We start from the raw sequence: 14,782 nt of genomic DNA, 5'->3' as shown, positions 1-14,782 counted from the left end.
ATAGTGTTTAAGTAGTGGAAATATTATTTGATTTATTTATAAGAAAATCATATAAAAAAAACAAAAATAAATAAATAAAAATAAAAAAAAATGTAATAATTATTATTTACCATAATTAAATATTTATAATAATGATGAAGAATTCCATCTTTTTTGTTAATTACTTATATATGTGTGCGTTTTGTATATGTTTTTTAAGAATATATATGAAAACAAATTTTATTACATATTTGTAAATTCTCACACATCCATACACATACATGAATTATTTATATAAAATAAAAGAACAGAAAAAATATTGAAATGAAATTTAAAAATAAAACAGAAAAAAAAAAATTATTTACAATATTAAAAAGAAAAAAAAAAAAAATCGTGTTCTCTATGATCAGTAAAAATCATCAGCGCTTACGTATTTAAATAAAATAGATCAACAACAAATGTCGGCTTTACTCCAGAAATTTTCATCATATCACCTAAAAGTGCATAGAGTTTGCTTCAACAGCATATTTGAGGAGAAGTTTTTATCAACTGACGGAACTCGCAATATTATAAAAACACAGCAACTTGGAAAGAAAGATGCAAGCAATTTAAGCCAACAATTTAAATTGAAAGAAAGATTAAGTTCTATTCTATCTCAGATATGTCGCTCTAAACTTTCCTCCTCCTCCTCCTCCTCCTCCTCCTCCGCCTCCTCTGCTCGCTTGTTCTGGTCTGCTGGCTTTCAATGTCGATTCTTTTTCATTTATAATGCACTCACAATCTCTTATGTACAATCTATTCACATTAGTTTTAAATTGTGTATAGTCTGCCGACTTATATTCACTACAACTAATACTTAATTTTCATTCAAAAGTTTTTCCTTATTTCCACTTCAATATATATGCGTAATATAGAGTGCAGAGTCTTTCAGAAAAATCGCCTCTGAGTCATCAGTTTTTTTTATTGTTATTAATTTCATTATTAATCAATCCATTCTTTGAATAGAGAAAATCATTACTTACAGGTAATACTTCCCTTTCTATAAGTAGAAATCATTTTGATTATTTACAATCGGGGTTCAAAATAAAACAAAAAGGCCGACCATATGTTGGAGACATATTTGTGGAAAATTTGAATATTTTTCAATTTCTTTTGTCACTATAGAAGAGCCGACTTTCATGACAGCCCATGTATGCATATATGTGCGAGTCTAAAAAATATATCTGTGTGATTCAAATTCCATGCTTAATGATTAATTTTTACTGCCCTTTCCTAAAGAACTTAATATTACTCTTATAAGGAACGATGACCAAAAAATAGATGCATGTGGTTCAAATTTCGTCCACTTAATTCTTATGTAAAACTATTGATATGGATAAATTTTCATCATAAATTATTAAAAATTAAACCTTTTTGACCTATAAGATTTCAATATTTTATGATAAACCTTACATGTGATTATATCCGAAAAATAGACAAATGCGGTCCACATTCAATAAGGATAATTTGCATGTGAAATTTCTTATAATAAACCAATTCTCGCTATGAAACATTTAATATTATATGAAGATTCAATTTTCGTAGGAACGTTTACATAGCAGGAATTCGAAAAGTTTTCCTATCTAATCGTAATTTCTCGAATGAATTTAGAATGCCGAAATACCATCACTTAACGATCTTTGTTGCGAAATTCCGAAAACAACAATATTTGTTCAATTGTCAGAACAAGACATTATATGGGCAACTGAATATTTTAGTCATCCAGGTAAGATCAGACAAAAACTCAATCTGTGGGACAATGAGATAATGCCGGCCTAGGTAAGTAGTTGCTTGTGTGCTTTCCGGCTCCACGACGCTTTGCTTTCAACACGTAATTAATAAGTTTTTATTAACCTATGCGCGTTCTTGCCTGATCAAGTATTGGTCGGAACATAGAATTTCTCATTTTAACCGCTGACATTACTGTAAGCAGAAATAGATTCATTTCAAATTACAATTAGTCGCGTTAACTACAACGGCAAACTAATCATTGGAAGATTGAAAATAAATGTAAACACCTTACGCGAACCCAGAGAAAACACATTGACCTAACGGTAACACGGGCGGAAAAGAGAACCTATGCACATTAAGATTGACTCATGCTGATTTTTCCTTCTCTAAAGGTTAATATGGATCCTTCCGCAAGTTTATAATTTAGCCTTGCCTCGAAAAACTGATATTCGAAAAGGATCAAATTTTGAAATAATATCGCAGGATCTGCATGCAATATAAATCTGCACTAAATCTAATATACTCGGTATCGTAGGTATAAAGAATTTTACGAGTTTTATATACCTTTTTGGAATGACGATCATTCGCCTCAAAACATGTTTACCTATCTTACAATACATTGCATATTTATTAGTAGTACCTTATGATTTCAAAAAAATTATAAAAGTGTTAAATTCTACTTAAAGTATTACTTATTCGCTATAAAGAACTTCGTTTGCTAACCATTTCTCAACATAAAGCATTCATATATATATATCATATCTAAAATACGGCGGCCAAGTCATTACCTATTTTCTCTGGCTCCGTATTATTCTGCTCCGTCATCAATTCAGCAACATTTTGCTCAACTGTTTGTAGTTTAATCTCCTTCAAGTGTACTTTTTTATGCGTACGTAAAGCAGCTGGCTGCGTGAAACGTTTACCGCATTCTTTACATTCGTGCGGTTTCTCACCGGTATGTGTCATCTCGTGATATTTTCGAGTGTCCGGTTTGGCGAAAGTTCGTTCACAGAAACGGCAAGCAAAGTCTTTTGCCTGCTCATGCATATTGCGTATGTGCATTTTCAAATTATTGGCACTGTGAAACTCTTTCGGACAGAAACGGCACGGCCAAATACGCTTTAAAGTATGATAGTTGAGATGCGTGCGCAGTTCATTACGCGTAGTTTTGCGCATGCCACAATGAGGACAAACAAAGTTCTTAATGCCAGCGTGCCTCATTTTGTGTACTTGCAGTTTAGCTTTGTTCGAAAACCGACGATTACAATTAAGTTCTTCACAAGCAAACGGTAATTCGGCTTCACTTTTATGCGAAAACCTATGATCGTTGAGGGAGGCTGAAGTTTTAAAGATTTTACCACAAATTTCGCAAATATGCTTTTTCAGGGCGGGACCTAAATGATGTGTTTTACGTTTATGCATATTTATGGCCGATTTAGTCTTATAAGCGCGATCACAATTCTCCACGTCGCACTTATAAAGTCGTGGCCTATCGCCTTTATGATCCTTTAAATGTTGTTCCAGGTTGTGCAAACGATTATAGGAGCGTTCGCAACCTTCTACAGTGCAAGGATATGGTGAAAGACCTTCGTGTTTACGCTTATGGGCTATTAGTCGATGTTCCACAAAAAAGCGTGCCTCACACAAATCGCATTTATAGACTCGCTTGGACGTTGCCGACTTTTTAGGAGATTTAACTGGTGACACGCACTCCTAACAGTGTTCTTATATTAATGGAAATAAAGCAAAATTATTGCATTTTTCACTTACCTGTTCTTTTAGTTTGCCAGTTTTTTGATTTCTCATCTCCTCATCGGAGGATTCTACAATTTGTTTTTTACTACCTTTCTTTTTCGATCTTGTTAAACGTCTCGATCTTTTTGCGTCCTCAGTTGTCATTATTATCTTGTCAATGGTTTGCTTTCTGGACGTTTTACCTTTTTTCTTTCTAATTATTTCAATTTCTGTTGTTTCTTCGATAGGTAAATTACCCTGAAACAAAAGATCACTTTTGATCTCCACAAGTTCTACTTGCAGTTTTTCATGTAAACTATATAACGGCTTTTCGTCTCCATATAAATGCTGAAGATCATCTTCTTGCTTTATTTCAGCATTATTCTGAAGTTTATTTAACGTTTCTTTATATTTTTGCAAAGAATTGCTACACATGAGCTTAAATTCATAAAAATCCAAAATTTTTTCGTAACAACTGCCACAAACATGTTGAGGATATAAATCTAAGGGATCAACCTCCAACGAACAGCATAACGCTAACTTTTTTGCAAAATCAGCCGTCTCGAATATCTGATACATTTCCTTTCCTTTAGATTCTGTCGAGAGGCATGTGCGGCACTGTAACTCCTTGAAGTCTTTAATAAACATTTCACTTACTTTATTTACTGTTATATTTGTGCGAATTCTACCATTTAACTACATACCAAAGCAAACAGCTGTTTACGGCAAACAACTCTGCTTTAAGTGAATAATGATCCGAAAATTGTTTTTGTTTTAACAGCTGCTTATTATGGGAGAAGAAATAATTTATCATTTTTGGCTTGTTTACGATTTTGTAATGCTAAAATAAAATGATGGAAAATTCTGTGCATTATATTGAATTATCCAAAAACCTTATACGCTTCGACGCTGTCAGCCAATTAACTAACGTATTCTTTGATGATTCCAATAAACAAGTAAGTGTACGCTTATAAAAATAGAATTGAAAAATGTTGCTTTATTTTTTTTTTTTTTTTTTTTTTTTGGTTTGTTGAGTGGAGATGGACTAAGCCAATAGAAAATGTTGCTTTATTATAGATCTTTGCGGTGCGTTCAGGTGGAACCACCGGTGTAGTTGTCAAAGGCCCATCTGAAGATAAGGTTATTTCGTTTTGCATGAATGATCGTGGTCCCATACGTTCCATAAAATTTTCTCCTAATAATCAAATTCTGGCCGTTCAGCGACGTGAAAATTCTGTGGAATTTATATGCTTTCAAGGGGATCAACCTTCATTAGAAAATATCATCGTCCATCAAGTTAAAGCTTTAGTTTATGGTTTTGTATGGGTGCACAATCGTGAATGTGCTCTTATTTCCAACGCCGGTGTAGAAATTTTCACGATCATTACTGAAAAAAATCAAGTGAAATCATTGAAATCTATGAGTATGAGCATTAAATGGTTCGCCTGGTGTTCGGAGTCCAATATAGCTATTCTAAGTACTACCGACAGCAATCATACCTTAATGCCGATATTAATTAAACAAAAATCGATTACTAAATTACCAAAATTGGAATGTAAGTGGAAATAATGCACGCTTAAGTTACAATAACTTACATTGCAAATTTCTACTCATTCTCAGTGAGCAATCCAAACCGTGAAGTTCAAGAAAGTAAAGTGACTCTAGGACAAATTTATGGTATTATGGCTGTTCTGATATTGCAGGCAGCCAGCGATTCCGGCATGATCGAAGTCGAAGTTTATTTATTAAACGGTCCCGGTTTGGCCCCACGGAAATCGCATGTTTTACGGTTGGGTTTGGTGGGATGCTTTGCCATCAATACCTTGGACAATTTAATAGTAGTGCACCATCAAGCATCTGCTACTTCTTTAGTATTTGATATCGCACTAAGCGGCGAAGTAATCAACGAGGTAACTTATCACAAACCCATAACCACGCCCAGAAATATCAGGCCATTTGCCTTAAAATTACCTAGTCTGTCTCCGGACGGTAATATCTTACAATGTGATTTATGTAAGTAAAAAATTGAATTGAAAAAAAAAAATATAATTAAAAATTAATTTACTTTTTAAAAATTAATTTACTGCTTAAAGACTCTACAAAGTGGGTGTTGTTCCAACCGAATATTGTAATAGATGCAAAATTGGGTTGTATGTGGTATTTAAATTTGGATATTGAAGCATTTTGCACCTTAATATCGGATCGTATACGTTTAACCGAATTTCTTTTGCAACGTGAATCTGGAAAGCCGGTTTTGCTAAAGGTTTTAAAACAGTTAGTTCAGGACCAATACAACGGTAGTTTATTACCGGTATTGGAAACTATATTCAATAAAGCTAATAAAATTTATGCGTAAGTAGGCTTAAACCGTATATAGAAAAATTAAAAAGAATTGTTTTTCATTTCTTTAGATCGTGGGTTCAAACGGAATTACAAAATCAAACTGCCCAACCGTCCAATGTAAAAACTACAGCCAAATCGGTAACACCTCCTAAAGTGCTAATTGAACAATTAGACATGTACAGCCATGTATTTCAGCCAATTGCTGGAAAGCCACAATGCGAAACTATACTATTGTTATATTTACAATCCCTAGAGAAGCATAACGTGGCAGCTCAAGAAGAGTTAAGTAAGCTACTTATAACCGAGTTAATACGAAACCAAAACTACGAAACACTAAGACGCTTGGTTAGCTATTCCTTGATCATGGAATCAAAGACAATTGCATGCTTTTTGTTATCGCATTCCAATGAAGCTCCTGTCATTACCCAAGTAGCTTTGGATATGTTAAGTAAATCAAAGCTAACGATATAATAATTGAAGTGTTATTGGGTCAAAGTAAAGTTGTAGATGCTCTGCGTTTGGCCAAACATACCACAACACTAGATGACATGTCAATATCGGCCCGCAAATTCCTGGAAGCTGCTCTAAAAACCGGTGACGACATGATCTTCTATAGTGTTTTTAAGTTCTTCCAGATGCGAAATCTCAAACAGCATGGAAGCATGGATTTTTTTAAAAAGTACATATAAAATTTTTAATTTAATTTTTTAATTAAGAAAATTTCAATTTTTTTCCCCTTTTTTTAGCCGAACAATGTGCAGAATTCGTTCAGCATTACAATAATATGGAGACCAAAGAATAAAAATCGGGATAAATAAAGCAATGAAATCGTTAAAACATTTACAAAATTTGTTATAGTGAGAATTTTCAATTGAAATATTTTTTTTATACTTGATGATTAAAAAAAAGTATTGATTTCACAATAACGGGTATAGGAAAGAGCTATTAGTTTCACAAATATTAGTCTTTTTGAATACGAATTGGGAAATTTAAACAAAGATATGGACTTCAACTTCATAAAGGCTCATCATTTTTTTGATTACATAATAAATATACTTGTTCAGTTAATTGCTGGCCACAAATTTGGATCGTCGTGTGTTTGAGGACGAAGAAAGATCGATTAATGTAACATATCCGTACATAAAATTTTCAATTTCGATCACTTTTGGCGATAAAAACTGAACGGGAATATGACTTCTGTTATAATAAATTACTACCATAAATAAAAATGTGTACATTTTTTGGATCACATGCCGCGAAAAAGATTTATGGTTTTCCAACTGAAACTATTCAAAAATGGACACAATTTCAATGAGATTACCTTTACGGAGAAAGGCTTACTGTGAAATAAAATCGCGAATGCAATTGTCACAACACAGTGAAGTAATCAGGTGCGTCAATCAAGTCATACCCCTCAACTACTTTGAGTTTTTTTGCTTTCATTATCAAAAAAAAAAAAAAAAAATGAATAAATTTTTAAGAAAAAATATTCACAATTTTTTTAACAAATTAATAAATAATTTATTTAAAAAAATTTTTTTTTATATATAAATGTTTTTAGTTTACTAACTTAGTGAGGTCCACAGGCAACATACCGTAATTTGAAAACAAAGTACATTTTTAAAAATACTGTTTGTAAATAAATGTAAGTGTTCTCTTTTTCTTTTTTTTTTTTTTTTTTTTTTAATATTTAGTAAAGTTGTTTTTAATAGGAAAACATTTGCCTTACATAAAAAAAAAAAAAAAAAAAAAAAAAAAACGAAGAGAAAAATCAAAAAGAAAAGCATGATTAGCCTAAAAATAACAAGTGTTTCTTAATTTAAAGTATTATTAGGATAACGTTTCTGGCTTATCTAGAATTTACGAGGTGGCGACTTTAATGATAAAGTCCCTAATTCTCTAATATTTGGGTTGAAAGGTTCAAAGTTAAGGTTATGGCTTTGTTCTGAATCGCAGTGCTTGACTTTACCTAATCGAAACGGTTGTTGTAACTGAATTTTATCAATTTCCGTAGAACAGTACAAGCATTTGTAGTTATCTTCGTCGTCTTCGTCAAATGAACTATCATCATCATTATCATCATCATCATCTTTATTATCGTTAGCATTTTTCAGTTCATCATTTGATAGACATTGTTGCTGGTAATGGGCGGAGCATTGCTCGTGCATCGCATGGCCACAACTGCCTAATATCACCACTGGTGCCTGATTATACAAGCGTTGATGGCATATCACACACTTTAACATAGTTACCCATAAACCACGACAACTTAGGCGATGGCGTTGATGGAATTGCTCACATAGTTCCTTTTCCAATATAAGCGCGGCATTTTCCATTGTCACAGTTTCTAAACGAGATTGGGTCAGCATGCTTAGTAACAATTCTTTAATATCACCAAAGTTTCCCGATACATTGCGCGTATTCATCACCATTTGCACTAGTTGAGGTAAATCAACGTAACGTGATGCCTCCTGTAACATCGTTTTGGTTAGCGATTTTAGATCTTCGCGTGGCAAAGCAAATTTCAGTAATTCAAACCATAATAGCTCGCGTTCTTGAGCGCTCATCTTGCTATGATTCGCTAATGAAGAGCGGGCGCATAAGGCCGTTACAGCGCGTGCACACTCAGCCACTTCATCCCCATCTGATGCCTCTTTCATTACTTGCATAGCAAACTCGAAAGCCAAACTAAAGTTGCCTTGCTTTTCAGCCAAATAAATAGCGGCATTAAACAATTTAAACTCTTTCACTAAGGTGAGCGCATTCTCCACACGATATGTCTCGGTGGTCTTAAGATATTCTTCCACTTTGTTAGGCTGATATTTGCACAATAACTTTAACAATTGTTCGCTTTGCTCGTCGCTTAAACGTACGCAACGTTCGTGTAAATTTTTCAGAAACGCAAACAAAATCTCTTCATCATCGTTTATCAATTGCAGAAAATGATTAATGTGGTCCTTAAAGTGTACGTCTATTATACGCGCGCATTCTTTGGCATCAATTTTTAATATCCTTTTGATATGAAGTTCAAGCTGTTCTAGGATTTTACGTTCTGGATTATAGGCATGTCGTTCCATATAAACGAACATAATATCGCGTCGTAATGGATTATTGAGATAACACTCCATAATTGTATCGTAACGTTGCAGCTTTTCTAGAAGATACTCCTCTACATAATAGCAGTGAGCCTTTCTCGCCATATCTAACTGCTCTTCGTCATGGCTTATATTTCGTAAACAATTATTAACCAACAATTCGTACCAAGCATTTTCTCTTTCAGAGTGCAAACGAACGCTTTCGTTTTCCACTTTCTCCATCGATAAGTAATTGAGAACCTTCTCCAATAACTGGGTATCGCAGGATAAGAAATTCTGTGAAATTTGCTGAGCGATAAAATTGAGCAAACATCCAATTTCAGCCCACTGTAAATTATATTAGATAGCCTTAGTACAACGACAATTACATATTATTTGTTTTTCATTCGACAACTTACTGTAGTGTTTTCGGGTGTCATGATCTCCAATAAGATATTAATGATCCGTTTGCGGTGCGAATAGCCTAGCTCGCCTTTAAACTCTTTCTCCTGAAAGGCCAACGAAATAACATTTAAAGTTTCGCGGGTATCGAATTTCAATAAAGCTCTCAGGTAGGGATAAGGCAACTCGTTGGGTTCACTTGTATTGGAATGCAGCGATGTTAAACAACGCAATACTTCATGCTTAACAGTTTGCACTAATTCCTCTTGTATATCGCCGGTGGGATAACCTCTGCCCGCTAAACAACTAGAAATATAAACGAGGATGCAATTACCCAAATCCGGATGTTCGTTTTCCAGCAATGGTATCAATTCAGTCAAAGATATAGTGTAATCATGTAAGGCATGGGCGTTTAGATAAATCTGAGCTCTGTACAGTTTGTGCTTTTTAGCAGCCTTTAACACTTGATTTAAATCCAAGCACGTCCAATCTAATTTCAAGATAATCTCCTCCAGTTTTAATGGTGATATCTTCAGCCAATACTCAACCAACGCTTGTGATATTATTGGATTGACGCGTTGAATATCTTCATTTTCTATATGTTCGGTAATGTGTTGTAAAAATAGTCCACGATTTTGTAAACGCTCCCATAATTGAGACCATAGTAGATCTAACTCGCCGACCGTAATTAAACATTTAATGATATTACCTAAACAGTAGTCGGGTGCACGAGCAGACGCTGCCAGATATTCTTTAAATAACATAATTATACGCTCCTTAGCTTGCTGTTTACGTTTGGGACGTTCCGCAGCCACACGATAGCCTTCCAAAGCTAAATCGCAAGCTTCTTGCCAACGTTGATTTTTTACCTTCATCAAAATTATTACTTATTTAACTTAATTTCCAGCCAATATTCCACTCACCAAATACGAAATCCTTTCCATCCAAGTTCTAACACTAATTGTATGCATGATACGTGCTCCCAATATATATAAATGCACACCTCTAGCACTTAGAGAATTGTAACAAGCATTCGTTCCAGCTAAAGCTAAAGCAGGCGAAACATTTCCCCCGGTAGCCAAGCCTTTAAAGTGCGCCGAACCGTATACCATTCCAGCATTTGCCAAATCAATGCATTCCAATTCTTTACTAGAGCGTACATCCATCAAATGCAATATCTCTGAGGTATCCAAACAACCGACACATTTTGGACCCAACCAATGCACAGACAACAAATTGGTAGGCATGGTAATATGACGCAATAAGAGCAATGTTACACGCCCCTGTGACATGAACAATTGATGAAAAAATAATTGATTGCCACGGCCGACTACCAGAACAGGATCCACCGATCTTGAGCTGTCAGCTGCTTGTATTAGCACCATTTGCCAGGCCAAGACAGGCAAACAGTCAGGGGGCCCTTGCAATAAATGATATTTAATAACTTTCAAACGAGGCCTAATGGTTACAATGAAATATTTTGATAAGGTGGCTAGGGCAACTATACAATATTGATCTAAGTCATGGTGTGCATTACATATGGTAAGTAGAGGCTCTACGGCACACACTTCGCCCCGAGCCCCACTAAATAGGCAGCGTGTTGAACAACCTCGAACGCCTAGTTTGCGTGTAAAGCTTAATGACCACACTGAGCCACCTGAGTCAGCTGCTAAAGCCATTGCCGACCTTGAAGTCCATTTTATATGCAATACACCCGTATTAGGTGTAACAACATCATTCAATTGGCGCATTACATCTCCCGTTTGGGTGTCGAACATCAGTACTAAACCACGAGCAAATCCAGCCAATAATCTGGCACCTTCGGGATTAAAAGCCATAGCGGAAACGGCACCCTGCCCATTTTTATCCTGATGAGCCCATCGTAATGTTTGCGTAACATCAAAATTTAAAATATGACCATGTGAGGTACCTATGACGTAGTAATGGTTACAGACGGTACAGGCAGTAGCCAATCCGGCATTAATACGATCAGCCGCTGAGGAAAGTTGCGCTGATATTCCCTGCAATAAAGCATATCGCATAATACTGCCACTGCCACCAGTGCCACTCACGCGAACGCTACTCTCTTCGGTTAGAGATGGTGTCGGTGTTGGCACTGGTACGCCCAATTCAGAAGCTACATCAGAATCAGCATCAAATTCGCTTAAAACCCTTTCTAAAGAAGGTAAAACACCGGTAGGTGGAATTGAATATTCAATATCATCCAACTGTAAAGCAAATTATTTAAACATACAATATATATTCAATTCCTGGCACAAAACCTCTTCTAAATCCAATAATGATTCGGCTAATAAACTGTCAGTGGAACCACGGTCAGAGCCCAACAACGATTGCAGCGAAGGAGCTTTGAGTTCGTTCATCTTATACAACTTCCAGATAATAAGGGCAAATATTTTATGTACTTATGTATATGGAATTATTACTATCACAATAATCTTTGTCCACCCACTTCTTTATCATCTGTTATTCAGCAATTGGACTCAACGTGTACGTTTACTTTTTGTACATAAAAAGCAACATTATTTCATTACCAAGAAAAAAATAAATATAAATATATGTATTTAAACTATTTTTACAGTAAGTTTTAATGCAATATCTAGTGCTGTAGAAAAATTTTTTTCTTATTCTTCTTCTGCTATTCAGCAAATCAACAACAGAGAGATGATTCGCTGTGTTGTGTAAAAAAGGTTAATTTCGAACACGAAGTTCTTTGTTTAAGTAGGTGAATAAGTAACGAAAGAGAGAAAGAACATAATGGAATTGAACACAATACAAAAACACAAACACACATGATACAAGCTTTACAAAATACTGGTTTTCATCTCTCCACATATAGACTTTCAACTTTCTTTTGCAAGTAAGGACAACACCCGCAATCAATATCAATTAAAATATATTACTAGAGGGCGCTCAAATTATTATCAAAAATAGAAAGAAGTAGCCATCGCGATGAGAATAAATATAAAAATTTATTAGAAGAAAAAAAAAATAAACTAAATAGTAATAAGTAATACCAATAAAAGACACGCAGAAGGAGATTTAGCTCAGCAAATAGCTTTTAAGGAAATAATTATAAAAATAAATAATTTAATAACATGCAGAATATTTTTTATTTTTTTTCAAATAATTATTTTTAATATAATCTCTAAATTAGGCTGTCATTACAAGAAACAATTTTTTATTATTGTTTTGTTGTTGTTGTCGCTTCTTTTGCTTTTTTATTTATAAAAAAAATTAACGAGTCAAGAACTCGTGTTTATTTATTATTACATAATATAAACTAAACTAAAACTACATTTGATAACATGATTTATAATAATTAATAAATCATTGGTTAGCACTATATTAATAGAAGTGCTTGATAGGCGTTCTCCTTTTAATAATTCAAATGAAGAAATTGTGATATAAGCTATATCTGAACATGGCCAGCGGCATTAGATCAAGCAACAAGAAGGCCATAAAAATTTTAAACGCCGTTATATAAAAACAAATCCTTCTAGCGAGTGACTTTCACACAAACTTCTCCTAAGCTTCTCAATCAAATTCGAACGAATGTTACACTAGTACACGTGGCGGCACCTTCATCAGCTATTAATTGAAGAGCGCACAATGCCGGCGATTCGATCATACCCTAAGCTTTTTTGCTCCAGCAGCATGAGGAGCTAACCAATACCGTCTCCTTTCCCATTTCGCGTTCGAATTACACGCAATCATTAGAAACATGAAATCAAATTTTGCACGTTCGGTTAAACGGCGATTGTGTGGTTGTAACTAAAGCAAAAACCGCTTTAGCCAATTTTTGAGGTGAACGATCACCAGACAAGCATTTGACAAAGCGAGCTGCTTATACGCACCCAATGATCGTAACTAAAATTACAAAATTAGAATAATTCAGATCGATCAGGACGATATATATAAGTGTGACATGTACGTAGTCGTAATAGCATGATGATGTGAAGACCCTGCTAGCAAGCCATAAATGAAAGACACGGTACAGAACGGAAAGTAGCAAAATGGAGCAGGAGAAACAACTAAGTGATAAGCAGTACGCTGTTGTGATCGGGGTGAACATATATATATATATATATATATATATATACATACACATGTATATATATAACTAACAAATGGAGGAGTACTTGATGAAATAACATGCGAGCTCAGCTGTACTCAAGCTGAACCACATTACAGTCGGTGATCTTGATGTCTGAGCGATCGAGTGGAGAACTAGATTGACTTATAAGTGCTTATTCGACATTGGACGTGACATCACTCCATGATAGGCCAAGAAACATTCTCCGAAAGAAATGGACAGAAATCAGTTGTCACAACGTCACGTTTGCAAGTACGATATGCCAGAGCCAGATATTGCATACAAACAGTAATCACACCGCGATTGTTACGAGCATCGCCTGATCCAGTGGCGGAAGCGAACGAAGAGTTCTATGTGTGTTTTTAAAAAACCTAAAAGTTTTTGACTAACGTCCGTGCGAACGTACACTGAAATCCTACGCCTATGCCTACGACATTTCTGATCTGAATGCTGAATAAACTAAAATCTGTAAAATTTTTACCATTGAAAAAGAAGAGAAAGATTGTGCGTGCATTACGTGCCATTACGCACGTAATAAACTAAAACTAAAAATGCTCGCATCCCAATGCAACTAAATGATCAATTGAACAGATTAAATAATTGAAATTTCTTTCTTATCATAACATATTGTATATGATCAGGTATGTTATATCATAGTATATATATATATTTAAAATTGTTATGATACTAGATTTAGGTGAATATTTATGAGAAACGAATTCACTCAGCCAAAAGAGAAACTTTCTTTTCCCGCAATCTAACACGGGCGTATATGTGTGTGCGTATAAAAAAGCATACGTGTATTGGTCCGCAGATTTTCAATGCAAAAATCAATAAAAAGAACATTAAGTAATGCGAGGGAAACAAAAGAGAATAACGAAAAATGACACAAAGCCAGTGAATAGTCATGGAATGGGAAATAGAAATATATCGATATACAGTGCGTTGCAGTAGAAATGAGCCGAGTCAAAGTGAATTGCAACCAAAAAGGAAACATGTTTTCCGTTCGATGCAGAATATAACTGTAGGATAAGTACATATACAAACATACTTTACGGTTTTGTGCGTTGATGTGTATATGCGCTGCAAAACGTTATCATTGATGTAATTTAATAAGTAAGAACATTATAGTCGAATAAGGTCGAACTTTAAATACCCTACACCACATTGTCCAACACAATTTTTATTTTTATTATAAAGAACACAAAAATTATATCTTGTTTCTATATAATGGTATATTTTTCATGTACGTACAATACAAGTTTAACCCTTACACAGGACGGAAGCCCAAAATAAGCGTAGTTGGTCGACATTTTGTAGAGTTCATTTTTGTATGAAATTATTATTATGGGTGCATTTCCGTCAC

The 14,782-nt window shown here is 34.6% G+C and overlaps 3 protein-coding genes across 4 annotated transcripts; 1 reads left to right on the top strand and 2 right to left on the bottom strand.

Annotated features, from left to right (window-relative positions):
* Window positions 1–679: 679 nt before the first annotated feature.
* On the bottom strand, window positions 680–4,109 carry LOC119631794 (zinc finger protein 664). The gene is made up of 2 exons (XM_038024306.1): window positions 3,520–4,109; window positions 680–3,462 (listed from the first exon to the last, which is right to left on the bottom strand). The coding sequence occupies exons 1-2, from the start codon at window positions 4,060–4,062 to the stop codon at window positions 2,512–2,514; spliced, it is 1,494 nt and encodes a 497-aa protein (XP_037880234.1). The 5' UTR covers window positions 4,063–4,109; the 3' UTR covers window positions 680–2,511.
* A 146-nt stretch (window positions 4,110–4,255) lies between these two features.
* On the top strand, window positions 4,256–7,219 carry LOC119631793 (regulator of MON1-CCZ1 complex). Its single transcript, XM_038024305.1, is given in 7 exon segments — window positions 4,256–4,439; window positions 4,561–5,038; window positions 5,104–5,496; window positions 5,577–5,835; window positions 5,895–6,274; window positions 6,277–6,505; window positions 6,573–7,219. Coding segments are annotated over 7 exon segments (1,881 nt in total). The 5' UTR covers window positions 4,256–4,334; the 3' UTR covers window positions 6,610–7,219.
* A 359-nt stretch (window positions 7,220–7,578) lies between these two features.
* Window positions 7,579–11,929, bottom strand: LOC119631896 (vacuolar protein sorting-associated protein 8 homolog). 2 transcript variants are annotated; one of them, XM_038024459.1, is made up of 4 exons: window positions 11,585–11,929; window positions 10,226–11,530; window positions 9,320–10,171; window positions 7,579–9,248 (listed from the first exon to the last, which is right to left on the bottom strand). In XM_038024459.1, exons 1-4 carry the CDS (start codon window positions 11,681–11,683, stop codon window positions 7,680–7,682), a joined length of 3,825 nt encoding a protein of 1,274 aa, XP_037880387.1. In that variant the 5' UTR covers window positions 11,684–11,929; the 3' UTR covers window positions 7,579–7,679. The 2 variants fall into 2 exon arrangements, with proteins under 2 accessions (XP_037880387.1, XP_037880388.1); XM_038024460.1 differs by having other exon boundaries at window positions 10,226–11,478; window positions 11,557–11,648.
* Between the last annotated feature and the right edge of the window lie 2,853 nt (window positions 11,930–14,782).

The sequence above is a fragment of the Glossina fuscipes genome, unplaced genomic scaffold (genome assembly GCF_014805625.2).
Source record: "Glossina fuscipes isolate IAEA_lab_2018 unplaced genomic scaffold, Yale_Gfus_2 1, whole genome shotgun sequence".
In the NCBI taxonomy this organism is placed as follows: Eukaryota; Metazoa; Arthropoda; class Insecta; order Diptera; family Glossinidae; genus Glossina; species Glossina fuscipes.
This window is presented reverse-complemented; position numbering and strand designations above follow the sequence as displayed.

What these genes read in the sequence shown, in the direction of transcription:
- LOC119631896 (XM_038024459.1), bottom strand. Translation starts at nt 11,683, where the DNA reads ATGAACGAACTCAAAGCTCCTTCGCTGCAATCGTTGTTGGGCTCTGAC. An exon ending in TGGAAAGGATTTCGTATTTG is followed by an intron (nt 10,172 to 10,225) that starts GTGAGTGGAATA and finishes ATTTTGATGAAG; the next exon opens with GTAAAAAATCAACGTTGGCA. An exon ending in TGACACCCGAAAACACTACA is followed by an intron (nt 9,249 to 9,319) that starts GTAAGTTGTCGA and finishes TATAATTTACAG; the next exon opens with TGGGCTGAAATTGGATGTTT.
- LOC119631794 (XM_038024306.1), bottom strand. Translation starts at nt 4,062, where the DNA reads ATGTATCAGATATTCGAGACGGCTGATTTTGCAAAAAAGTTAGCGTTA. An exon ending in CTGGCAAACTAAAAGAACAG is followed by an intron (nt 3,463 to 3,519) that starts GTAAGTGAAAAA and finishes GAACACTGTTAG; the next exon opens with GAGTGCGTGTCACCAGTTAA.